The sequence below is a fragment of the Fopius arisanus genome, unplaced genomic scaffold (assembly GCF_000806365.1).
Source record: "Fopius arisanus strain USDA-PBARC FA_bdor unplaced genomic scaffold, ASM80636v1 scaffold00004, whole genome shotgun sequence".
Taxonomy (NCBI): Eukaryota; Metazoa; Arthropoda; class Insecta; order Hymenoptera; family Braconidae; genus Fopius; species Fopius arisanus.
Window position 1 is genome coordinate 1,385,822 of NW_011887743.1, and position 26,651 is coordinate 1,412,472.

Below are 26,651 nucleotides of genomic sequence, written 5' to 3' on the forward strand. Positions count from 1 at the left end.
AATGATTACATTGTTACAAACAATTTCTAATTAATACCAGAAATTATAAAATCTCTTAATTCATCAATTTGTGAATTCTCCGCCAAAAATATTTTATAAGAGATCGCGATCATGAGTAATTACTACGCCAAACGAAATTGGTGGCCCTGAAAAGGGCCTTTTTTTACCATCGCAATCTTCTTTAAAACTACCTATTCATTTTTTTTGTGCGGTCGTCTTCCCTTTTGGAGGAATTACTTTTTTCTTCGCCTTAGATTGGCTGGACTTCTTTCCATCCGAATTCATTGTAATATTTTTTTTCGGAGATGTCTCCACATTTTTTTTTTTCGGAGCTGTTCTCTTTTTAGCTTTAGGTTTAACCACTGCCTTCAGTGGATCAATCTCATGCCTGGGGATCTTAAAAGACCCAGCAGCTCCTCGGCCTCTCGTTCGAATGAGAAAACCAGCGTCCACCGCTGATTTCAAGTACTTCTTGATAAAAAGATTTTGTTTCTCCACATCAATTTTATAAGTTTCTACCATGTACTTCTTAATGGCCTGCAGGGATGATCCATTTTTCTCGCAAAGTGCTTTAATAGCGAGATTTACCATCTCAGAAACTCTGGGATAATTTGCTTTTGTTCTTGTGTTTGCAGATTTTCCGGATGTAACCACCTCTGCTGTCTCTTCAGGAGCAACTTCGTCCGGAGATATGTTCTCGGGTTTTACCATCATTTTTGAGAGTCACGTTCTCTGACAAATGAATCCGTCTCTACTAGAGAGCGTGGGCTGTCGCTATTCACTACCCCATGCAGCAGCACGGACCTTGGAGACAGACCGGTGAGTCTTTTACTGAATATTCAATCTCTAAATGTATCTGGAACGCGTATCCAAAAATTTATGAAAAAATTTCGCGAAAACGTCGTACGAGGAATCACACAGAATTCTCATTTTTATCTTTAAATAAGTTACGAACGGCATAGGTTCGAAATAATAACAACGAAACACATACCGATCTTTTTATTTGAAAGAACGGAAAAAACGGGGGATTATACATTTTATTTTAAGAGAACACTATCGGAGTGAAGAATTTATATTTAACTCGGTATGTGAGCGCTTTAAATTATGATGATTCTGGAGAAATAATTCTGGAGATATTTGGAGTCAACTCCTCACTATCTGTGGATTTAAATTGCACTGCGATGATTTCGTAGGTCACTAACGTGCTGATAACCTATGGAAAGAAATTATGAATTACATTTTTTTTTCTATTTCTCTAATAATTCGTTTCAAACATCGAAAAAAAAAAAAATTATTATATTCTCCTGAGGATACTTTCTATAACTTTTATCGTCAACCGGGGATTAATAATTTGCGCTACGAGATTATGAAAATAATCTGAATAGTAATGGATATAAAATAATTGGAGATCCGTCTTACTGAGAAAAGCAAAGTGCAATCCAACGGGAAAAGCCCATAAGCCGTGAACGGTATTTGTTTGTGGAATAATTCGAGAGAAAATTCTTGGATCTGCAATAAATTAGAATGTGGTTAATTACTCACTCAAGTCGAATCCCAAAACCGGGGTGATCAGTTCTGAAACCGAGAAAATTATATAATGCTTAATTACTTAATTATCTTACCCAGCACATAACATTCTCATTCTCAGAACATTCTCCGTCTTCCGAAAATATTGCGTAAATTCGATAGATAGCGAAAGAAGTCTCACTGATCTGCAATTAAAAAATTGAAAATTACATCTCAAAGATTCAATCAATCACATTAGAATGGAATTAACAGAGAACCCTAGCCCGTGCTCTAAAAAATTCTCTGAAATTTCTACTAAATTTCTGGTGACTAATTTCTCACGCGAGTGTCTCGTAAAATAAGTGAATAATACAAACTTCAGTGATAAGTCTTTTAACGGCGATGCTCAAGAAAACAATCGGGCATATTTGAACAGAAGCCCAGAAGAAGCCATTGACGGCCTCCAATGACAACTCGGGGTCCGGAGAGTTCAATACCCTGGCGATGCTGTAATACACACCAATTATAGCATCAAAACACAAATTGGCAACTGCAAACAAAATGGGCAGCGAAAGGCACTTTGAAAATCCATAAGTTGTCTTCCAGAGTAGATTTCTTACTGCTCTCAATCTCCGGAGATTCTCCAACGGGCGTTCAGTAGGATTAATCTCAGAAAACAAATCATTTAATACCTCAAATCGCATTCGGAGGATATTTGCTGATATGCTGTATTGAAGGACAAGCCAGCAGCAAATTATTGAGTTTGGGATGTGAATGAGAAAATGCCAGACGTAAAATTGAAGTCCTTCTGTTATCATTAATCCAATCCAGAGAAATATAATGGTGGAAACTTCGAGGAAAAGTTGAAACTTTACGCTGTGGCGAGACAGATCAACTTTTACGTCGAATTCGCGTAGATGATTGCCGAGATTAACGTATTCTAGATTATATATCATGCTACTGATGATTATTATGAACGCTGAGGTGTTCCCCATCGTTGCTAAAGCACTTCGGGCGATTTTCTCCTCCAGAGTATCTAAGCTGTCCGTCACGTGATTCGGAATTAAATAGCAGAATATGAAAATTATCAGTATTAGCAAGAAAATGTTGTAGATCAAGTGGATTTTGGAGTAGATTACTTTAACTGATGGTTGCAATGTTGATGGAACTATTTCGACTTCGACATCGTAGGGCGCCAGCCCTAATGCCGAAAACCATCTATAAAAGATTTTCAAAATTAGGAGATTATAGCTATCGATTTTAGATTGATTCATTTTTGAAAATCTCAGGTCGATTGAGCTTGACACCAACAGTGCGCGACGCCAACTGATGGAGAGCAATCAGAACATGTATTGAAGTGGTAATTGGCGCGCGGGTCGAAAGTATTAAAAAATTCACAAGTTTTTCAAATTCTCGGAATTCTATATTATATTTATTTCGTTGAAAGTGAGGAAAATACTGCATTTGTTACGCGGAGTTTCGATGGTTTATTTTTATTTTTCCATGATTCTTAAGGAAAATTATAGCCTTCCCTGTTTTTACTTGTGTCAGCTCTTCTCTGCATAAGTATTTATAGGGAAAATGATAAAAATTTCTCCTTAAACCGAATGCATTCAGCACGTGTCATTATCTCTTCATTAAATTTATTTAATGCGGACAACGAGCAATACTTTAGTTATTCATGAACCGAATGAATAATCGAACAAACATTTGAGTAATTAAAATCTTAAATTAAGACATTGAGGGTGTGACTTGAGATTTTTCTCTTGAAAAAAAATTGGAAAAAAATCAAGTCCCCCTCCAAGTTCTCGAAGTTGCGATACAAAATGAAAATATTTTCCCAAGCGAATTGAACAAATACAAGGGAGGGGGACACTTTAAACATTCTCCGAGTTTTGCCGAAGCCCACGATCACCCACGAACGCCTCCGGTTGCGCCAGTAGTTCACATTGATACGTGGGAGAGAGTAGGAACGACTCCACGAGTCGTATCGAGCCTTGACGTGTTGTTTTTTTTTTCAATACGACTGAAGCCCACAGTACTATCTAACTGAGTGCCTCAGTCCCTCGTATGATTTTAATAAAGTGTTTTTGGACAGTGCCTGCATAAGAACCTTCAACTCTCATAATACAAGCAATTGAGTTATTGTGAAGTGATTTTGAGGTTTACTAAAATGCCGGTGTTTCATACGAAGACCATCGAGAGCATCCTCGAGCCAGTGGCACAGCAGGTAATTCATTCGTATAACAATAGATGATTTATTTTCCAATTATCTTCAGTACAACTATAATTCAGCCACTCCCAGAGATTTTCTCCATCTAGTAATTTTGTGTCTCATCAGATGAGACCATTTGTTATCTTTGTGGTCAATATTTTAATACAACAAAGTATTGTGACTAGATGTAGAACTTCACAAATAACCTCTAGAATTCAAGTGTTGAAGTTGTGGAATGGAATCAATCGATTTCACTTTGGAGCAGACGGTTTTTCGTAGATATCTTGGAAACTAAGAGAAATTACGAAAATCTTGTAGGACCTTTTTTGTAGAGCAGGAACAGTTCTATAGAAAAGGTCCTCATGTTGATTATGCTATTTGCTGTAGGATCCGAGATATTCAGCTGGAATTCCGGAGTGAAGTCGATTAATCAAGCCTTTTGGAGCAGAGCGATTTTAAATTAATATCTCGGGATTGGGGGGAGATAACCAATTTTTTCTAAAGATATTTTTTGTAGGTCTAAGTCCTCTCTAAAAGAAAAGTTCTTGTGGAAATTTTCATATCTTCTTTTATTCCCGAGATATGAATTGATTAATCATTGTGGGAATGAGTTGACCTTAAAAACTACGGAATTCATTGAAAAATTTCCTCTTTTAGTATATTGAGTCATGTGTTGGTAATTTCTATCAAGTCAGCCTTTGTCAGCAAATATAAATAGAGAAAGACTCACATTCGTGGATGAATATGTGAGTAGACTAATTAGGGACAGTCGAGTATGAAGTGTGAAGTCAGAGTTGCAACTGAATTCGCATAATAATAAATAGACTTATGTGTCCGCGATAATTTAGATTCAGGTATGACATCATTCATTGAGACAGTGACCTTCGAGTTTGAGGAAAAAAATCGTTGGAATCGTTAATTTTTTTTTTGATAATTCGATGAGTGAATTGATCTTGGCAATCAATTGGTCGATTCAATCGAGAGAACTTTAAATTCGTGAGGCCTTGGCTTAACTTTAATCATCAACTGATTGATTGGAACTATTCCAATTTAATATTTCAAAGCAAAATTATTTGTAAACTTCAAGAAATTTTTTTTAGCCATCAAATTAAGAAATATAGAAATTAATTGATGACTGAAGGTCGTGATAACGAGTATATCAAGCATAAATAAATTCTCTCCTCGCGCTTTGTCGACCACGCCTGTCCGGTTGGCCAATGCCACATCTAAGGTTTATGAAGAAATTCTAAAAATACATGAAGATGAAAATAAAAGCCCATCCGGCGACTGCTCCAAGCCACCCGCGGCCCAGTGAGAACCCATTGAGGTCTAAATTATTGCACAATAGAGACAAAAAAAGTCAATATTGGGGAAATAGTCGGGAACAACGGGCGGTGAATTTTAGTCCGAAAATTGAGGATTTAATTTTCATTCTTTCACTGACTCGACTCACTCCTTTCCACTAACAGTGGCTTCAATTCTCCGCTCATTTAAAAAGAGAAGGCACGATGAAAGTCCCGAGAGGTCCTTCACGATTGCTCTCTACGATTGCCGAGATTTATAAAACTATTCATTGACCTCGCGCCATGTAGGACTACGTTTGTTTTATTATTTTTAGCTCTTCAATTTCTCGTCTTTTTTAACAAAAATCGTAATTTCATCCGAACTCGTGTACTCATTCAAGAGTTTTTGAATATTTTATTTGACAAAACATGAGCTGAACAATTTAACATTTCGGAAATCCCTTCGTCGTTACGTGAAAAAATAGATTTAAAGAGCCTGAAAAATGAATATTCAACCGAGGAATTGCTAGTGTTTGCCTTGTTCCTCGCTATAGCTAAAATTATGAAATACTTTTTCGTAATATACAGGATGGAAATAACCCAGCGGCAACAGTAGTAGGTGCCAAATGGGAATTTTTATGTATTCATTCGACCCCGAAATTTTAATGAACTGGAAAACAAACATTCATAACGACGAAATGTACATTAAGAGAAAATAGTTCACGATACCCTGAAAACGCAGTAAAAAAGTACTCAACTCTTTCCCACTCTTGAAATAACTGCAATTTTTTTATCGGTAACTTTTTTATAGATTCAATTTCCTTTACAAAAAAGTTTTTTACTGACATTTTTTATTTCCCTTCAGAAATTGCTCGTCTTGCACATTTCTTTCATTCTATTATTTTCGATGATACAGGTCTCGAGGCTTGTGATTCTCCATGAAGAGGCCGAAGATGGCAATGCCATGCCTGATCTTGGCCGTCCTGTTCAGGCGGTCAGCATGGCAGTGACAAATCTCGTTAAAGTTGGAAAAGAAACAATAAATTCTTCAGATGATGCTCTACTTAAGCAGGACATGCCCTCAGCCTTGCAACGGGTTGAAGGTGCATCGAGACTCCTTGAAGAGGCCTCAGCATTGCTGAAACATGATCCTTACTCTGGCCCAGCACGAAAAAAACTCATTGAAGGCTCTCGTGGAATTCTCCAGGGGACGAGCTCTCTCCTCCTCTGTTTCGACGAGAGTGAAGTGCGAAAAATCATTCGCGAATGTAAACGAGTGCTGGATTATCTCGCTGTTACTGAAGTTATAGAGACAATGGAGGATCTTGTTCACTTCCTGAAGAATTTGAGCCCCTGTTTGAGCAAAGTATCCCGAGAAGTGAGCGCCAGGGAGAAGGAATTGACGCATCAGGTGCATCGCGAAATTCTAGTTCGTTGTTTGGATCAAGTTAAGACTCTGGCGCCAATTCTCATTTGCTCGATGAAAATATTTATTCATATCATATCGCAAGGGGGTAAAGGGGCCGAGGAAGCAGCGGAGAATCGAAATTATTTGTCTGGGCGTATGTCCGATGAATTGAATGAAATTATTCGGGTGCTTCAATTGACAACTTACGATGAAGAGGAATGGGATGCTGATCAATTGACGGTAATTTAAATATATGTTCATAAATCTATATTAAATACTTCTATTAAAGATATTGAGAAGAAATGCATTTTTTTTTGGCGCGATTATTACACTCAAATTTTTCGCAGGTCTTGAAGAAAGCTCAAAGTGCGATTGAGTCTCGTGTAAGAGCAGCGCACGATTGGCTAGACGATGGAAGAGCTATGCGTGGTGGTGTTGGTGAAAAGAGCCTGAGACAAATTATTGAACAAGCGGAGAGACTGGCGGAGCGCTATTTACCCCCAGCTCAAGCAGAACCCTTGAGAAAACTCGCTGGAGAAATAGCTACCATGACAGACGCACTTTGTGAGCTTCGCCAAGATGGAAAGGGTAGGATGCAGGCCTTGATTGACACTAGAACCTGATATCACCTATTTATTCCGGCTACAATGAATTGAGGCATTTTTTATATTCATTCGGAAATTATGATTTTCAGGTACTACACCACAAGCAGAGTCCCTCGCTCGTGGGATAAAAGATAAATTGAACGAACTTCGAACGTCAGTGGCATCTGCTTTGGTGGCGGCTGACAAGTCAGGTCTAGCCCAGACGGCTCACACAGTGGCTGGGCGTCTTGAACAGGCCAACAAATGGCTCCTCAATCCTCAGCACGATGACAGAGGACTTGGACAACGAGCCATTGCCATGATTATTCATGAAGGGAAAAAGGTGAGATGTGTTCATTCTTCCATGCATTATTTACGAGTTATGTTCGTTATTGGCTGGATTAAATAATTCACCGAAATGACTCTGTAAAATAATGGATGCCATTGTCATTGCGGCTGGACATGCATAATCAGCAGGGTATTGCATATGTAAGTGTCTTCAATCTGAGAGAAAGCCTGAACCACAGGAAACTCCTGAAACTAATTTAGTGGCGAAGTTGTGAAGGATAACGATTCGATTTATTCCATACTTGAGTTTTTCAAGACTACCTCTGTAACTGAGGCAGATAGAGCTATTTTCTTTTCAACCTTTTTTGTAAAGTTCAAGGAGAACTATAAAAACGGTGGTAACGGAAATTTTGCTATTTCTCTTAGATTCACAGATATTTCTCGAAAACTGAACTATGAATTGAATTGATCTATTACTACTTCACGGCACAATTTCTGCGTAAGAAATTGACAATGAAAAATTGATTGAAGGTTGCTGAGGGTCTGCCTGGCATCCACAAAGCAGAAATCCTGCAGCTCTGCGATGAAGTGGATACTTTATCCCACCAATTGGCGGATCTCTGCGCCCATGGCCAGGGAAATACGCCACGAGCCCAAGAAATTGCACGTCAATTATCTCAGAAGCTCTACGAACTGAAGAATCGAATTCAACAAGCAGTTGTCTCTCGAGTGGTTGAGGACTTCATCGACATCACGACTCCACTCAAACAATTCACAGACGCTGTCCTAACCCCCGAGGGAACACCAGGCCGTGAGCAAAATTTCAATGACAAAACCCACGCCCTCCAAAGCTTCTCCAACAGAGCTGCCAAAACTGCCAGAATGGTAGCAGCTGGTGGAAGTGGAGGTAATAAAAAACTTGCTGAAGCTCTTCTCACAAGTGCATCCCAGGTGGAGTCACTGACTCCTCAACTGGTGAATGCTGGAAGAATTAGGATGAGTTATCCTGAGAGCAAAGCTGCTCATGAGCACTTTGAGAATCTACGTCAGCAGTACGCAGAGACAATGCAGAGGACTCGGGGACTCTGCGACGAGGCAACGAACAGCGCTGATTTTATCAGAACATCTGAAGAACAGATGCAGAAACACGCGTTCCTCTGTGAAGAGGCCATTGCTAAACAACATCCTCAGAAAATGGTTGACAATACTGCTGCTATTGCCAGACTGGCGAATAGAGTTATTCTTGTAGCCAAGCAAGAGAGTGATAACAGTGAAGATCTGCCATTTATACAACGCGTCAATCAAGCTACTGATGTTCTCCAGCACTCTGTCACGCCTATGGTTCAAGATGCCAAAGCTGTAGCTATGAATATCACGGATGGACCTGCCATTTCCAGGTGGAGAGAGAGCAATCGAGCGGTGAGAATTTGATTTGCCTGATCTGAAGAAGAACATTGAGTAAATGAATATTTTACCAACCTCCATCAGATTCCGGAAAATCTGGTGCAAGGTTGGAGTTCATTGCCTTTGTAGCTGTTTCTGAAAGAGAGATTATATTTCAGTTGCTGAATAGTGTGGGACAAGTTCGTAGAGCTGTCCATACTGATCAGAGAACTTCTCCAGATTTATCGCAGTTACGAATTAATGATGGTGAGAATTTTTTCATCGTTTTTTACATTCGTGTATCAAAATCGAATAGATTCCGTTGAATTATTTATACACAGAGGAGTTATTAGTGCGTCTTGTTTCATGAAATTAATAATTTCTCTGTTTGTTTTTCTTATTACTCACGACCGAGTTGACATTTTCCATATTTATTGCAGAGGCAAAAGTGCCACCACCTAGGCACACCTTTTTCGCAGATAAAGGTACTATTGCGTGTGCACAAATTGTATCTCTGCATGATCAATTATATTTATTGATATTCATTTCAATTTTTATCTAGAGAATTAATTTCGTAGAGGGAACGGGTGTCTTTCATTTAGATAATTTAGTCGAGTGTTTTCACAACTTAATTTATCAGCAATATCTCATATTTATGTCACCTCATGATCATCATTGAATTTTTAAATCACCAGTGGGTGAACCACTGAGAAATCAGCCGTCTCCCAGCAATTTACGAGCGATCAGTCCTACCCTGGGTGTTGGGAAACCACAGCACGGCTCTGTTAGTCCTCTCCCCAAATGGGCACGTGGAGGTACAGAAAGAATTAAAAACAATCGACGAGGATTTTTCAATCAAATTTTAATAATCCGAGAATTAAATTAAAAATTTATTGAATAGAAAAGTGGAAATTCACTTGAATATCTCTTACTTTTCTAGTGATTTATTTTTAATATTCTCTTGCTTTGTTTAAACGCTTCTAATTTCTTATCAGGAGATAATCCAGATCTTCTGTACGAGGAACTAGCGTCTGACGATGTTGACAAATCGCCTCGCTCAGGAGGTAATTCCAATGAGAAAAAAAAACAAGAATTTCCATTGTGAAGTTGGGAAACAAGAAGTTTAATCTTCTCGTTTCTACAATTACACGACTAAAGCCCCTTGAAGAATCGCGGTTACTTTCTTGCTCGATCCGGTATCCATTTTTTCTTGTTCAATGTCATTTCATGAAGCTCATCTGGCATGACTGCGTATGAAAAAATTAAAACAATTCTATAGAAAACATTAGTGTTTTCTCCAAACCTCCGAGTATCTCGAGTGTTACTCCAAATCTAATTAAAAGTGTTGTGTCTTTCTAACGCTGCATGAAACCGCTCAGGACATTACGATAACAATTACCGGAACGAGGACGACGATGGTAAGGACTGTGCGATAAATGAACAGTAGTTGCATCGAAATTTATTGGACAAAATGGCCTGCATCGTGATTTTTGTGAATGTGCATGGAAAATCATTTTTCTTATCTTATAAATTTTAATATCCCGAATTTCTTGTAGAAATGGCTCCGCCAAGGCCTCCACTTCCCGGTGGAGAAATTGCACCCCCACGTCCTCCACCTCCAGAGACTGACGATGAGGATGAGATGTTTATGCATGCACCGCAGCCCAACCAACCCATCATGGTAAATAATGAAGACAATTTTAATTAGTAAGGAGATTTTGAGAATAATGAATAAATTTAGTTTTCTCATCATGTTTACGTTGTTTTAGATGGCCGCTCACGGTCTGCACCAGGAGGTGCGCCAGTGGTCCAGCAAGGACAATGAGATTATTGCAGCAGCAAAAAAAATGGCAGTTCTCATGGCAAGACTATCCGGCCTTGTCAGGGGTGAAGGTGGCAATAAGCGTGATTTGATCGCATGTGCTAAGGCCATTGCCGAAGCTTCACAGGAGGTCACTCGTCTTGCCAAAGAACTCGCTCGTGAATGCACTGACAAGCGCATCAGAACGGTAATTAAATCATTCCTCCACTCTAGAAAACCGAATTCACTAACTAATTGAAGCCTAACTGGCTAACAGCTCTATTTGCCGAAATATTTGTAAATTTTTGAGCACCGGTGAAATTTCTAAAAATTTGAATACTAACTTGAGGCCTTTTACCTAATCGTTTTGATTTTTGTCTTTACAGAATTTACTGCAAGTCTGTGAGAGAATCCCAACGATTGGAACTCAATTGAAGATCCTGTCAACAGTGAAAGCTACGATGTTGGGTGCTCAAGGTAGGATTACCATGATTTATAATATTTCTACTTTTTAACGCTAATTAGGCAATTGAAGCTTCAACGTGAACCGGGGCATTTCAGCGTTAGTTGCCATGCGAGAATCACTGATTCACTCGCAATGAAAAATACCTCCGGCTTGACAGCTTCTAACGATTCCTATTCAAATCATCAAGTCTAAATCGTCACTAAACAATTCTCATTGTCATTTGTAATTTACATAATTTCATTCGACATACTCGGCTCACTCTCTCCCAGACTAATTCATCGATTAACCCATTAATAATCAACATCAACTTATTTTTTTTTGTGCGTAGAAATGCTCCCCACCTGGGAAGAGCTGATGCTATATGGTAAAAATAAGCTGTAAATAAATCGTCCGCTTTTTGTCTCACGTACTCACCTGTTTCTCTTACATTTGCACATATTCGCTCACTGTTATTCACGGCATGCATTTAGCTGTGGTGTCACGACGAATTATGAGCGTAAACGAATGAGAGTCTGCGTGTCTGAAAGCATTTAATGCATAAATATTTGTTTTTCTCTAAGAAATTCTTCTGAAGATCTAGACAGAATTGTAGGAAGTTTAAGAAATTGCTTTCTCAGATTTTTAAAAATAGGAATGCACTAAAACGTAAAGAGAATTTACAGATTTCTAATAGACATTCAATAAAATTTCTTAGAGATAATTCTAGGTGTTTTGAACGCACGTGTATATTCCTTTTCTGCATTTTGAATGACATTGTTTACATTGTCACTGCAAATTAATCTTTTACTTCACTTTTCTCTTCCATTTTGAAGAGGAAACGCTGAATAACTAAATATCGAACATTTTCTCTCGGTTTCTACGTGGGATGAACTATTCCTCTTCGATCCATTAATATTTTCATTCACACATAACAATAGCACCTTAAGGATATCCAAGTATTGTAATTAATACAAAAATAATAACTATTCAGTATTATCGAAACTATTAATACACTTTGGATATCCTTCCAACTTTTCTGAATTCACCAACAACACTGTAATTACAGTAATGCTAAGCCTGCATTCTAGTACTTATTCTTATGACTAACTCGGCTATAACATTTTGTCTTATTTATTCTTCAACTTCTTTTTTACGGCATGAAAAAACCGACACGGTTGGCTTCATGAAAACCAAAATAAATAAATAAACACATCTCCCAACGATATCACTGGTTACAGATGAAATTATTGGATGCAGTAAGTCACGATAAAAGTCTCCCTTATAATAATATATAGTACTTAGTTTTTAGATTATAATGAGACAGTTTTGCACGTTTACGATTTTTTTTTCTTTTACCCAGCACTTTTACATGAAGAAGTTAGAGTAGAATTGATCTTTATGATTTGCATGAGAGCACAATTACAGCACGTTCAGATGTCTGATCATGAGAGAATTTTTTTTTTGTAGAAAAAAAATAAAGTCAGAGTGGAGTGGTAATTCAATAGCATCATTTTTCACGCCGGGGAAAGATCTCATTTCAACGCGGATCGTTGGTATTTTGAGATTGGCGGAAGAGAGAACTCGTTTCACTGCTCCACTACTGAATAATTAATGAAACAAAATCGATCGAAGAATATTCATGATGTAGAGAGACAGAGATGAGAAAATTTAATGGAAAAACCTTGGGGTTCTCACATAAATTTCGTTCGATTCCTATTTAAAGTACACGACTTCGGTTAAGTTTCTATCTACAGAATTTTCTCAGTTCTTTGCCTCGTCTCAGAAATATTCAATGCTGACGTGCAGCTTTTTGAAATATTCACTAAGAAAAAAAAAAAGAGATTCTAATTTCTTTGCATAAATTTCTTTTAAAAAATTTCCGATTAATATTCATTATAGATAAAAATCCAATAGAGTAAATTGTAAATAAAATATAAATTTTTATAATTTCGCCTATAATAATGAAATAAGAAACAGTTCAATTGTCGGTACGTGAAATTGAAACGATTACAATGAAATTCTTCGATCGAATTTGCTTCTTTATGGCCAGATCAATTGTAGGACGTAATCTCGTAGTAATAACCTCTAGTTTAATTGAAATTAATGATATAATGGTATTTAGGTACCGAGGAGGATCAAGAGGCAACCGACATGTTAGTTGGTAATGCCCAGAATTTAATGCAGAGTGTGAAAGAAACGGTTCGCGCTGCTGAATGTGCGAGTATAAAAATTCGCACAGCATCGGGAATGAAATTACGCTGGGTAAGACGTCAGCCCTGGTACCAGTACTAAATACAGCATTATCCGTCCTTCATTCGCCGACACAATCTCACTCAATGCAGAACAGCACCTGCCACTTCCCACAAGTTGAATTATACAATGACCCCTGCGAAACATTAATTGTATTTCATGGAATCCACCCACTTCGAAGTTTTTGTTTGAGGAATGAAATTATTATTGCAATTATTAATTCATTAATCAATTAGCCGAGCCGAGAATTTTCGCCGGCAAAACTCAACTTCTCTTTCTGTTGTCGAACCACTAACTTTCAGTTTTCATTTCAAATATTAAAATTTGAACGAAAAACGAACAGAATAATTTTCTTCGAGTGAGTGGTTTCCAAATGAAACTTTACCCTAAATCCACTTCAATTAAACATTAAGTTATTAATTGATTAATTGACAAGTAGAAATTACTCTTCACTCAATCATTGGTCCACCGATAATTCCGTGGTAAAAAGACAAAAAATAAAAGAGAAGAACGAGAAAATTCAATTAATTTCTGAAATCACATAATTATGATTTTTGAATCGACGTTAATCATCGAAGTCTCGATTTTTGTGACTTCGGTAAGACAGGGTTAACCTTCATTAGTAATTCTAATTATTTTAACAGCATTAAAAAAATCTATGGCCTACTTGATAATCACTATTCGTATTTTATTACAATTGCACACCAGTAACTACAAAAATTTAGACTGGCCTTACGACGAATTACCGTTCAAGAATAATTCGTGATTAATCGAAACATAATGTGTACAACATTTTTCGATGATATTTTTCCACTGATACACCACTGCATCCTGCCTTAGACGAATTTCATCTATTTTTGTAAGAAACCCCATGTGTTGATGATTTTTATTTCTAATTGATACGATTTAAAGAAAAATCTTTTTATTTTTAAATCCCTAGATCTTCCAAACAAAGTTGGTGCTTAATGGTAGTGCAATAGGAATATTTCATGATGATTCTGTTCAGAGTAAAAGGTTCGCCTAGTTTATGACCGATATCATGAAATTTTTGAATTTACTCATTGGATTGTTTAATTAATTTTGTATTTATTGTAGCCAACGAAATGTTATTCATTTATGTAACAAACAACGATGAATATTGCCATAATAAATTAGTTTCGTGAACTTACCAATATCGTGCGTTTTTCAATTACTATTATCCTAATTTGCGTTTCAAAAATATAAATGTTGAATAATTCAGCAGTCAATACGTAAGGCTTTGAGCAATATCTGTGAATCTAAGAGAGATAACGAAATTTTTGTGAAAATCTCTTTTGTAGTTCTCATTCCAGTCTGCAAAAAAGATCCCGAGAAAAATTCCGCTATCTCTATTCTATTCCTTGTTTTGTTGTCCCTGACGTCTTCGCTGCTGAATTATTCCCTGTGTTTCTCCTATTTTATTTCCTTCTTTCTCTCCATTCCACGACGCAACTGTTATCGTTGCCATAGCACTTCCCTTGTTTACATCCAAAAAATTCAGTTGCATTACGGGAAAAGTCAACAGGAAAAGGTGAGAAAGAAAAGAGGAAAATAATTTAGGAAACATGAGCTGTTTTTTTTTATTAAAAAGAAGGAGCACTCAACAATTTATTTAACATCATGATTCCACTCTTTAATAAGTAATACCTAGAGGTAACGTTCTTGTTCATAACATACAAATTTGAAGATTAACTGACGAACAGAGGAATTTGCCGAATAGGCCATTTCGTAAGTCAACAGTGAAGCGATAAAAAATGATGAGACTATTTCACCTGGAAATGAGAGAATTTGCACTGACAGATATTTAATTCATTCATCTCTCATCTCAAGTTGAAGTTTATTTCATTTTGACACTTCACTACTGAAATGAAATTGAATTCCTCCAATCAATAACACCGTTCCTGTCTATCAACTCTTTATTACACGCAATTTCACTAAAGGATTCATTTCATTTTCTTTAGAAATCGATATAATTTTCTTGATTATTCTTGTGAGCATAACGAGATACTCCCGACCGGAGCCTTATATTCATGATTTAATTATCCTCTTGATTTTAGTCATCTAAATCTTTGGCTAATCACAAATTACTTTTTGATAATTGCACACAAACTCGTACGTTATTCTTATAGCTCTAGTACTCACTCAGCAGTTTATTTTCACCTAAGTACAGATAAACTTTGCTTTTTTTGAATTTCTAGTTTGTCTCTTTACCAGAGGCGGAGCGTTTGAATAATAATTCTATTGAGTGAAGCAAATGAAGTTGAATGCACTGGATTCTGGCGAGAAGTGATAAGACAATCCATTGGAATTAAACAAAGATCATGCATTTTTTTGGAGATATTTTTTATATCCTCAAAAAATTGTCTAATTAATCGAACACATTTGTTCTAGAAAATGGGCATGTGGAATTCAGTGATAAAAATTATTTTTCCGGAGAAGTTATGAGTAGAGATGAATTGATAATCATTTTATCACTTCACTACTGAATCCGGGAGAGAAATAATTTATATCTGGACTTACGTGTTTTATTTTCAGGACTTTAAGTATCGATTCTACATTTTAATTGACCAATTGAGAGACTGTGATTTCTGTGATTACAAGTCATCTTATCTCAGCGTTTCTAGTAATCCGGGGAGAGTCGAATCGAAAGTATCTTCAGTGTGTCAACATTTTCAGCTGTAATTTTCCATTGAAAATTCACGAGTATTCTGTGAAAATCGATAAACATTGCAAAAATTTTCGTAATTTATTCTTCGATTTCCAATTGGAGTTTTTTTTTAAGGGATCTTCTCCTAAATCGAATTCGATATAAGAGTTGTCTCTCAGGAGATTAAGTCGCTCTCGATAAAATTATTGCAAAACTTTGCGAAGTTTACTCGCTCATCCCCTTTGTTGACTCTGGGTAGTTCTATTGATTAAAAGAATTTTCGCTAATCCTGAAATATCTGATAAAGTTGAATTCGCATCGATTGTCTACTCCCTTCCAAAACCCGTGATTTGGTGTTGTACATTCGTCGATGTCTCACGATGAATCAACCCATTAGATTCATTACCTCATCGAAAATTCAGCCGCACTTTAGAACCCGTACGCTCGCATTTTCTCGCATTCAATCAACAGTCCACTCTCTGCTTACATTAAGAACGAATGTTACAAAATTAATGAGTCAATTAATGTACCATGAATTCAATAATGAGAATGAAGGGTTTCGTGCCTAGGGAAACGCCAGATATAAGTGTTGAGATGTGAGGTAAAATCTTTTATTCTATTACTTCGCTCGATCCGATTAAGTGGTAATGACTTCATTAATGACTTGTGGCCTTTAACGCTAGACACGTCGTTGATGTGAACTATAGAAAAAACATCGGTTCATTTATTTAAATCTTGTTCTTTTAATTTTTCTCTTTATCGTGAGGCAGTATGGCGTTGAACGATTCTTTTACATCTTCAAGGTTCTGAAATATTGCGATTACGCTCTCAGTTTTTCCTTGGTTTATCGTCACCGAGGGTGACGTCATTACATATTTAATTATTCATTGACAAAACTGATTTCTGAGGGAAGAGTCTAAGTAGTTCAGTTGCGGAGTGGTGCGATGGGAAAATTAAAAAAAAGAGTTGACAGATTGTTCAAAAAAATTCGAATTATTCTGCGCTATACAATTCGATGGAAATAACCATTTTTCGGAGAGAAATATCAATGATTCCATTTTTTCAATTTTTCTATCAGAATTCTTGTAGAAAATTGAGGGCTAGGGGAATTTCCTCATGTTCACAATTCCACCCAAAAAATCAAAATTTATGGTGCTGTTTGGAAAATCTCAAGTTGAGATCGTAAGCCTGAAAATAAAATTTGATTTCTGAGTGTCCACAACTGAATTCATTCGGCCCCATTTAATCGTAGATTATGTTGATTTGTTCTCTACTTGACGTAATTGTTCTCCAGAAATTATCGAAATATCGGATAAGGCTGCTCAACAGGATGATTCAACTCGAGTACAGCCAGAGATACCAAAAAACAGTATCTAAACAACTACCCTATAATTTTCACTTACTCCATAATCGTAAATTCTTCATCTACATGTCAAATCAAGTCGAGGGAGAACGAAAAATTCTCAGTGATATGAAAAAATTCCTCGTAGCTATTTTACGCAGTCTAATTAATTTTCCAGCTATTCTCAGCTGTTTATAAATTCCTAGTTTCTCATTATTCAACCTTAAAAACACTGATTTAATTCATCTAACAAAATGTTGGGGAACCGACTCAAAGTCCCTTGTAACTCTACATTTTTAATTTTAAAATATGTATTTTTGGAATTTCCTAGTAACACACTCGGGTGATCTGCCAATTACAATCAACGTAGTTTATTGATGTAAATGCAATGACAGAATACCATTTTTACTCAAGTATTGATAAGGATTGAGTGATAGAAAGTAAATAGCAATAGAAAACCTATAATCATTCGTAAACAATTACTCTGAATTTTTAATCACCAGTTACTTGAAATTGGAAATAGTTTCTCTAAGGGCACTCACTGTTCATCGAATATCGACGTTAATTTCGATTTTACTATAACAACTTATCTATTATCTAGTTTTTCTTTTTTAACATTTCGCGTGTTTTTTTGATCGAAAATAAAGAAATCGGAGTACAATATCTCTCGCATGCGTTTGGAAAATATAAAAAAAAATGAACATTTTATCTTCATTTCATATGCTCGCAACGCGAGCATTTAATGTCGTTAAATATTTTTTACTCGTTCGTTAATTATTGCATAATTACAAAATCGTGGCTGAACCCTCTGCCGTCACTTCCGATTAACTGCGTTATTTTCATGTTATATTTTGTTTATTACCCTTGGCAAACCTCCATCGAGATGCTCGAATTCACAGCCGCGTACAATATAATTTAACACTCACGCATTATCCGTACTAATTAATGAATAAAGTTACTGGCTAATGTGAACTATTTTGGCACATTATAATATGAATCACTTCGACGTTAACCAATGAATAGATAAATAATGGCAATTAACGATAATCAATATCCAAGTGGAGATCGAATTGACTATTCGAACGGCCAAATTAAAACGATTAAATGCATAATTCATTGATTCATTAATTCATCAGTGGAGGCAATAAATATTTACAGACGGAGAACAGAAAGATACTAATAGCGACAGAATTTCATTTGAACTGCCGGAAACTCATCATGTTTTTATTCGATAATTATTATTGTAATTCACCGACTGGTTGCACGCATGAAAATATTTCGTACAAAAACCGAACATTCGCTCCACAATTCTGTCGAATTTTTCTTATTTTTCCCCGAAAATCAAAGTTGTGAGAATTATATGAAAATTTTTCCAAACGAGAATTCGAGAGAATTTCCTAGCGAATACCATAGGGTTTTTTTTACAAATATTTTATTTGCGACTTAACCGAAAATTACGGCATGACCCACAGGTCCTACGCTATAACTACTGAATCGTCTTTTTAGATTTTTATTTTAATTCTACAGGTACAATCTCAAGAGAGCCATTGTGCAATTGCTGACTCTCCCAGTGGTGATCTCCAATTCGTTATTTACTCCACGCTGTTAATTCTTTAAATTCACATTAATTTCTTCATTATGTCCTTGAGTTTGGATTTCGTTTCTGGCGTTTAGATTTTTCATTATTTATCGATTGAGGAGGTTGCGGTGGTATCGATCATTTTGATTTTGGATTGAGATTGCGATAGAAATGGCGAACACATCGTGCTCCACGAAATTACTGTTAAAAATATTTAATTAATCTTTCTGGCAGAATTTTGGACATTTTCTCTCGCATAATTCCGCTTGAATTTCTAACAGTGAATCCCGAACGAGTAATTTCGATCAATCGACAGATTACCGACAACCCTCCCAATAGCGTTTGATTATAATTTATTCCTCGTTAAATTGGACTGAATGACTGACTCGTCCAACTGATGAGTCCAATGAAATGACTTCTGATCAATGAAATGACTCCTGCCAAGTAAATTTACTTGGCACAAGTAAATGTATGTAAATATCATTTAAAATGGATAATCTTGTAATTAGTAGATTTACTTGGCAGAGTAATATTTTCTGTCATTGTTGAATGATGAAATTTCAACAGAAGAGTGGCTCATCAGTTTGGTCCCACCAGTGCGATCCACGAAAACGAAAGGATTCCTGGTGTTGCACAGTCATGTAGTCCGGCGGTGGATGCATTGGCTCCGATCGATTATCAGTCTGTGGTGGCAATGGGATTGGTATAAGCGGATCTTCGATTATCGTTGGTGCTGGTAATGACGGTAGTAAGGTGTAACGCGGTGGTGTTGGGGATGAGCTCGTCAGTGACTGGGTTGCACCCGAGGTTGGGGACGTTGGTGTTACACCGGCTGCCGACCTCGTAGGGCTAATGTTCACCGGAGATCAAAGTTCACAGTCGAACATTGCCAGTGACCGGGTGATGACCTCGTCCTGCATTCAGTCAATCATTTATTTCTACTTAATTTTCCGTATTTTCCACCCTCCAGGACTATTCTAATGTTTTCTCAACAAAATTACTGATCCTTTACATAATTGTTTCTCAGTTTTCATTGGAGAAGGTAATTCTCCAAGTCCTCAATTCAACTTGTGCAAATTGAAGATTATTGATAGTCTCAATTTGAGACAAGTCTTAAAATTAGGGTAAAACTCACTTTAAGGCAACTTTCGATGAATTCTTCTATCGTTATAACTCCATCGTGATTGAGATCGAGTTTCTCGAAGACCCTGTCCAGCTGTTCCCTGGCTTTTCTTTCCTCCTCAGCTGGATGCTTTCGCCCCATGAGCTCATGCACCGCTGTTACGACTTCCCCTAGTTCACCCCTTGTAATGCAACCATCTCCATTTATGTCATAAAGCTTAAATGTCCATCTGAGCTTCTCGTATATACTCCCACGTAACAGAGTCGAGAGAGTCACCAGTAGATCCTGAAAGCATTCACAACATTTCTCTCTCTATTACTGTCTATCTTTTCGTTCTCCCCAAATTGATACATCTTATCGCTGTGAATGCATCGCACGATTGTCAATCCACGAGTGACAGAGAGTCATTTTCACATCTCGATATTGAATTCTCTCACAATATCCGAGATTTACACGGAAAATTCAGCGAATTCCGTTGGACTTTGATTGGCTAATTTATTCACTTCTTGTCGATTGTAGTGAAAAATTGTCTTTAATAGAAAATCGGATTATTCGTGCGTGGGATGAATTCACTGGATTATTAGAGATAAGATTTCTAAACAAAATTACCCTAAAGCTGATGGCCCCATTGCAGTTAACGTCAAAGGCCTTGAACACGTAATGCGCGTAGAGGCTCGAATCTGTAATTATTCCATCGAATCCCATCAAGGAGTTATAAACAACAAGAAAGTTACTATTTACTCACTTCCATGTGGAAAGAACTTGGCATATATGTCCTTGAATGAGTCCTCCTGGACCACACCCTCAGGACACTCCTTCAAATAAAAGAAATCATGACTTATCAGTTTTCTTTAATATCTTTTTAATCACTCAGGTCTTGGGTTTTTGAGGGATATCTCTGAGTCTAAGAGAGATAGTCAATTTTTGGTGATGTCCTTTTTTATAGAGAAAACGATGGACTACAGAAAAGATTGTGATGAAAATTTTGATATCTCTTTTAGATTTTGAGGTATTCACAAAAAACCGACGAGTAGTCAAATCACCTCGGACTATTTTCATTAACTGAATAGTTAGAAAAATAATTAGGATGTCAAATTGAAATACACTATAGCTATCACCTAAACATCTAGAGTTCTGATAAAAATTGTAGATGCTTGATGTCTAGATCGATTTTCTATTGAATACCTATTTAAAAATCCATTTATTAATAGTAAAACAAATGAAATGTTAATTGATTCAATTTTCAAGCGAGCAACGAGAAAATTACAGGAAAATTATGCGAGTTCCCCACACAATCTCGAAAAACGTCATCGAGGCCTACAGGTATATTATAGCTACCAATACCTCTCACACGAAGAGAAAAGTTGAATAAAAATCACCGGGAAAAACGTGAACAATTTTACGAGACGAAACGTAAAAATAACTCCAGCTTCATAAAAATTGCTGGACGTTCGCGAATTTTTTATTTCAAAGGCATAATAAATCGACGAATGCCTGTGAGGTGTTACGTCTTCGGTAAAAATAAGGATTCTCCATTTCGCGAATTTCTCCGTTATTTTAACTGAATTTTTCTCTCCGTGCGCCGACTAGATAAACAAATTCACTTGCGTTCATGAATAAATGGCGAATGTTGAAAATAGAAAAATGTTACGGTAATTCTTTGATCTAGTGAGAGCCTGTAAATTTAGTTTCTCTGTATCGGAGCAGATGTTCGGGTCAGACTTTATTGCTGGAACCCGAAAATCGAAGCATTCGTGCGGAGAATGAAACATGGGATGAATCACTTGTGTCTGACTTGAAAACTTTAGCACTCCGTGCTTTGCTGAAGTTGTGGCCTCACATGCCTGTACTTGAAGAACTCCCCAGTCCCGTTGACAGGGATGCACTTTTGGAACTCTTGCCAGCTGATCTCCCCTTTGAAATCATTATTCAGAAAATACCGTATGAGTATTACTGGTCACGGGCCGCAAAAGCTAGGTGAGAACTTCCATCTTCACGGAATTCACATCAAAAACAAGTTGATAAACAAAATACAACAACTTCAACGATTCATACAATTTCCATAATAACATTTATATTTTTTAATAATCAATGAAAAGCAAAGAAGCAAGAGAAGAATATCTCTGAATCTAAGGGGAAAATCGAAATTTTTATTAAGATCATTTTTGTGGAATGGAATGAGAGCTACAAAAAAGATTTCCACGAAAATTTTCTATTTCTGATAGAATCGACGATAGTGAGAAAACTTGGATATTATATGATCAGTATCTTTTATCGGGAATTTCTATTTATAAAAAAGTACGGAATACGCAAGAAATGTGAGGAATTTCCGCGTAGTGGAGTGAATTTTTAATAAAATGTGTGATGACACGGTAAAAATGTGACATCCAGGTGGGAGCATAATAATCCGAATGAACACGGTAACTCCTGGCGACGTCTTTATTGCGAGCGTCATCTCACTGAGTATTTGGAGTCACTTGAGAATGTTGAATCTGAAAAAGAAGAGTGCGAGGCTCTTATCAACCTTGTGCAGCCATACGTCAGTACTCTCACCATCCGCTCATTGCAGCCATCCAAGTAAATCGCACAATGATCTTATAACCCGGGAGTTTCTCAATGGCCGCATAATTTTCTCGTTTCATTGTTGAAGATATCCGTTCAAGTGGTCGGGAGATGACGATGAGGATCAGTGCACAGCCGCTGATTTTCCGGTTCACCACATCCCCATGGATGTCATTGTACCGAAATTGACTGAACTCCGGGAGTTGCGACTCAACTTCGGTATGATTTACATGAATGAGGGCTTCGAGTGGCGGGACTTTGAGTGAGTTGTATTTCTTTTCATCGGATTTCATTTATAACACGAGAACGATCGTCGGGTTAAGTTGGCGGAAAGTCGGTGGCCACCTTTTCAGAAATATTCGTATACAAAGTTCATTGAGTTTTCGTCATCAATCATCCGCTGATTTCATGGAGCTCTCAGTCAAGACTTGTCAATTTTTCAGTCTTGAGTGAATTCTTTTATAAATTCAAGTCTTAACTTGTGACTTTTTAATCTACAGATAAGTGAATTTTTTGCGGAATAAATATGCATTTTAACACGCAAAGAATACTTTCTGTAGATTTTCAGTGGAGGATTGTCTGAATCTTGGAAAAGGTATAAAAAATGCGAAAAAAATGGAGAAGATCCGTATAACCCGGAGCAATTTAGATCAGCCGCGTGCAGCAGCATTGCTCCAGGGGATCGTTGTGAACAACAATGTGAGTAAATATTTATCACTCCGTGTGGTAAAACAAAAATATCCGCTCACCAATTCCATCGAATTGAAGGTAGAACTGGTTACATACAGTTCAATATTTCCAGATTCAAGTCCTGGATTTATCCCACTGCAAGCTAGAAGACACCGGTGCTCATGCAATCGGTGAATTTTTGAAGATGCACCGACGTCTGAAGGAACTATATTTAATCAACAATGACATTCGCGCGGATGGAGTATCCGGAATTGTTCATGGACTTCTGCAGGAGTCGTCTACTCCTTTGAGACATTTAGATCTGAGACTTAATCCACTGAGAGATGATGGAGGCACTCACATAGCCGCACGTAATTTTCACCTGAGTTTCAATCATTTTGACTCTTATGTTGATGAAATTTTCGTGGGGTTTTAGTGATTCTACGAGTGAAACACTTGGAGATATTGAATGTCAGTGGATGTTGCTTGAAAACAGAAACTGGAATGGCCTTGGCGGAAGTTATCGCTTCCGGATACACCAAAATATCGTCTTTACAGATTGATATATCAAATAATAATATGGGGCCCATAGGTGAGTAGTTTTTTGCAACTTAAATTTAGGAATTAAGGATATCGATTAATTAAGTTTTATATTTTCTTCTTGAACTACAGCTGGTGAAGCACTAGATATCGCTGTGAAAAGTTGTCCTCAGATAATAGGATTGGATGTGAGAATGTGCAATTTTTCGAAAGAGTCTGAGTATTTAATCAACGAAAGCGTTCAAAGGTACAATTTAAATAATGCAGTCATCAAATTTTGTGATAAGTGCGACCCCAATTTCCACCACACATTTATGGATTTTCTTTATCGAAATTGACTTACGGTATCTCGCAACTTTGCCTCCAATATCCCCAAAAAAATTGGGATGATGAATGTGAACCTCTCTAGTGATTTAACGGCGGTCAAAATATAATGGCCTGAATTCAACTCTTTCTCCATCATAGTCGCCACTTGGCTTCTTCCACCGCTAAAGTTCAGGGAAAAAAACATAAAAAAAGTTCATGAGTTTCATATGAACTCTTGCCAGGGACGCGACCAACAAGAAGCCCCCAGCGATATGAATTACTTTAAAATCTCCCCAAAAAAGGAATATTAAAGAACGGAGTAAAATTCGCTTGGCGGACGAAAAAAAATTGAGAATTGGGGAGAACAGTTCTGGAAGGAAGCCAGGACTCGTAGGAATTGATTGTCCTGAGTTGTTTGCTTATTGCACCGTCGATCTTCTGAAGATAATATTCCCCACTACAAAATATCATAGAGTTCCTTTTTAATTGAGACTCAAAATCATTATAAAATTCATCAATTGCTGGAATTTCCCTACGCGGAAAAAAATTCAATAACAAGTCCGAGACGAAACAGAAATCGATGACTCACTGTGTGCACAACAAGTCATCCTGTCATTCAACAATAACACACCAGCTCCACAAAAATCATTAAACATTCGTGAATTTGTTATTTTTCGTTCCTGAAAAAAAAAACGATTTAATGAGAACAAATAATTGAATTACACCAGTTAATTATTGAGGCAATCTGCGCATCGGAATCGATGACTTGCCGAATTTTCGTTCGGGTTTTCCCATGGCACGTGACAGGAGAAGTTTAAAAAAAAATAAAGCGAGCTGGAAAGATTTAGAACCATGAATAACTGCAATTATCTCATCACTGAATGTCGTGTCACTCGTAAAACTCTGTGGACACCTGGCAGAACGCCAAAAACTTTCCGAATTGATTGTCAGTCCTGTTTACTTACACCCAGGAGATACTCTCGACAATGCATAGATTCATGACCTCTCGGAAGACCTGGAAAACTGTTCTGTTAAACCGTTCAGTGCTACTTCGGATTGTACATTCCTCTTGACACAACTGGCAAACCCCTTTACATAAAATTTTCCACAAATCCACAACGACTCTTCCAAAATGAATAACTCAATAGCAATTGTATCTCCATAAATTACTCCAATTCTCTGAAAAATCCTTCGTTTTTTGACAATTCCCTTTGAGTCTAATTGAAATAACCACTAATTTCATTTCCATTACATCCTGTAGCCATTCACAACGCCATTCATCAACATGAAAATTCATGGCAATATTCCTTAAGCCAGGAGTCAAGCACTTTTCCCATTTCTCGTCGATAAATTCACCTACTCAATATCAAACGACGAGGACAAATCTCCGAACGATGAGAAAGCGTAAAAATCCACATGAAAAAGAAAGCGAAAGATTGAACCTTCTCCCCCTAGAACCATTTCACCATCAATTCCAGGGCTTTTTCTCCACAACTCAGTCTCCCATTGTCATTTATGAATCGATTTTCTCACCCACAATTCCTCTAACATCACCGAAAGAAAACTTGAGCGAATTTGTTTGGACTCATAATCTTTTTCTCCAACAATTCTTTTCACCGTTCTCAACATTTCTTTCCTCATTTATCAAGTCGACAACGAGTTGACAACGAGAAAATAATAATGAATAAGTGAGAAATTGTTGTAGGAACAATGAGGAACTGACGAAGAAGAGGATGAGGTCTGTACTTGAGAGTAAACGGAGTATTTCTTTTATTCCACTGCGAGCCAAGAGTCTTCTACCACCACCTGGTTTTGAAGATCTCCAAAGGCCTCAGTATGATGTACCTTCCGACGATGAATTGAGGAATTCATTTTATGCTGGTGAGAGAATTTATATTCGTGCTCTGGGATAATTATCAACGAGTGCTTTTGTGCAGAATTCGGTGATGGAAGTTCGTTTGGAGGAGAACAGGCAGAAGCTGTCATGGACCAATCAAATGTGTCTGATGCAGATGTAGAATAATGTTTAAATAAATATCTTGCATATTTCAGAGCTCTTGTCTTTTTTTTCTCACCCTCAAGCAAATTCATGTATCTCTCATTGTCGTTTTCGTTATTTTTTTATTGGCGGCACTTTTATTCGCTTTTCTTGCCGCCAATAATTCGAATTACTTATGCAGTCAATCTGAATCTCCGCTACTTTATTTGTAGTGAGGAAATTGACAATCAAAATCAAAACATTGCGAATTCAATTAAAATGGGAAATTTCTCTAAAAAAAATCGGGGAAAACATTTTCTTGATGAGCTTCGATTTAATTTAAAATATCGAGTTGAAGATCTAAATTAGATTTTTATGACTTTGAGTTATGATCAATTTGATGAATGATAAAAAAATGAATTGAGAGGAGCGACAAAAATCGACGGTTTTGAACGAAAAATTATTTTTTTTCGTTCACCTCGAAATAATCTAAATCTCATTGTTCGTGACATGATTTTATCATCAAAAGAAAATTATTTCCTCCACCACCCGCATAAAAGCTTTTGGGGGAGGAGAATTTCCATCTACATTTTATTATCTTTGCGACCTAGGCGGTCGTATATCGTATCTTTTCTGATACAACGGGGGGGAAGAGTGGAAAGAAAAAACGGCAATTCACGCTGGCGTGTGAAATTTTATCCGAGTTGTGTACGAGCATGAAATA

The 26,651-nt window shown here is 37.0% G+C and overlaps 4 protein-coding genes across 10 annotated transcripts; 2 read left to right on the forward strand and 2 right to left on the reverse strand.

The window, feature by feature from the left end:
- Window positions 1–195: 195 nt before the first annotated feature.
- Window positions 196–805, reverse strand: LOC105271784 (histone H1C-like). The gene has a single exon (XM_011313532.1). The coding sequence runs from the start codon at window positions 712–714 to the stop codon at window positions 196–198; it is 519 nt and encodes a 172-aa protein (XP_011311834.1). The 5' UTR covers window positions 715–805.
- A 224-nt stretch (window positions 806–1,029) lies between these two features.
- LOC105273224 (putative gustatory receptor 2a) lies at window positions 1,030–2,501 on the reverse strand. The gene is made up of 5 exons (XM_011315529.1): window positions 2,409–2,501; window positions 1,884–2,174; window positions 1,623–1,712; window positions 1,420–1,509; window positions 1,030–1,213 (listed from the first exon to the last, which is right to left on the reverse strand). Exons 1-5 carry the CDS (start codon window positions 2,499–2,501, stop codon window positions 1,103–1,105), a joined length of 675 nt encoding a protein of 224 aa, XP_011313831.1. The 3' UTR covers window positions 1,030–1,102.
- A 957-nt stretch (window positions 2,502–3,458) lies between these two features.
- On the forward strand, window positions 3,459–14,328 carry Vinc (vinculin). 7 transcript variants are annotated; one of them, XM_011313570.1, is made up of 15 exons: window positions 3,459–3,736; window positions 5,921–6,652; window positions 6,760–7,000; window positions 7,107–7,339; window positions 7,816–8,703; window positions 8,847–8,934; window positions 9,108–9,152; window positions 9,363–9,482; window positions 9,663–9,731; window positions 10,224–10,348; window positions 10,437–10,676; window positions 10,855–10,945; window positions 12,152–12,169; window positions 13,036–13,175; window positions 14,104–14,328. In XM_011313570.1, the coding sequence occupies exons 1-15, from the start codon at window positions 3,680–3,682 to the stop codon at window positions 14,185–14,187; spliced, it is 3,171 nt and encodes a 1,056-aa protein (XP_011311872.1). In that variant the 5' UTR covers window positions 3,459–3,679; the 3' UTR covers window positions 14,188–14,328. The 7 variants fall into 7 exon arrangements, 6 of the variants coding, with proteins under 6 accessions (XP_011311872.1, XP_011311881.1, XP_011311889.1 ...); XR_892686.1 differs by lacking the exon at window positions 14,104–14,328 and having other exon boundaries at window positions 11,263–12,169; window positions 13,036–13,114; XM_011313579.1 differs by lacking the exon at window positions 12,152–12,169.
- A 355-nt stretch (window positions 14,329–14,683) lies between these two features.
- On the forward strand, window positions 14,684–25,972 carry LOC105273225 (T-complex-associated testis-expressed protein 1). Its single transcript, XM_011315530.1, has 11 exons — window positions 14,684–14,712; window positions 21,121–21,195; window positions 21,580–21,849; window positions 22,264–22,449; window positions 22,523–22,696; window positions 22,995–23,133; window positions 23,237–23,474; window positions 23,540–23,695; window positions 23,776–23,890; window positions 25,655–25,830; window positions 25,887–25,972. The coding sequence occupies exons 2-11, from the start codon at window positions 21,149–21,151 to the stop codon at window positions 25,970–25,972; spliced, it is 1,587 nt and encodes a 528-aa protein (XP_011313832.1). The 5' UTR covers window positions 14,684–14,712; window positions 21,121–21,148.
- Window positions 25,973–26,651: the final 679 nt, after the last annotated feature.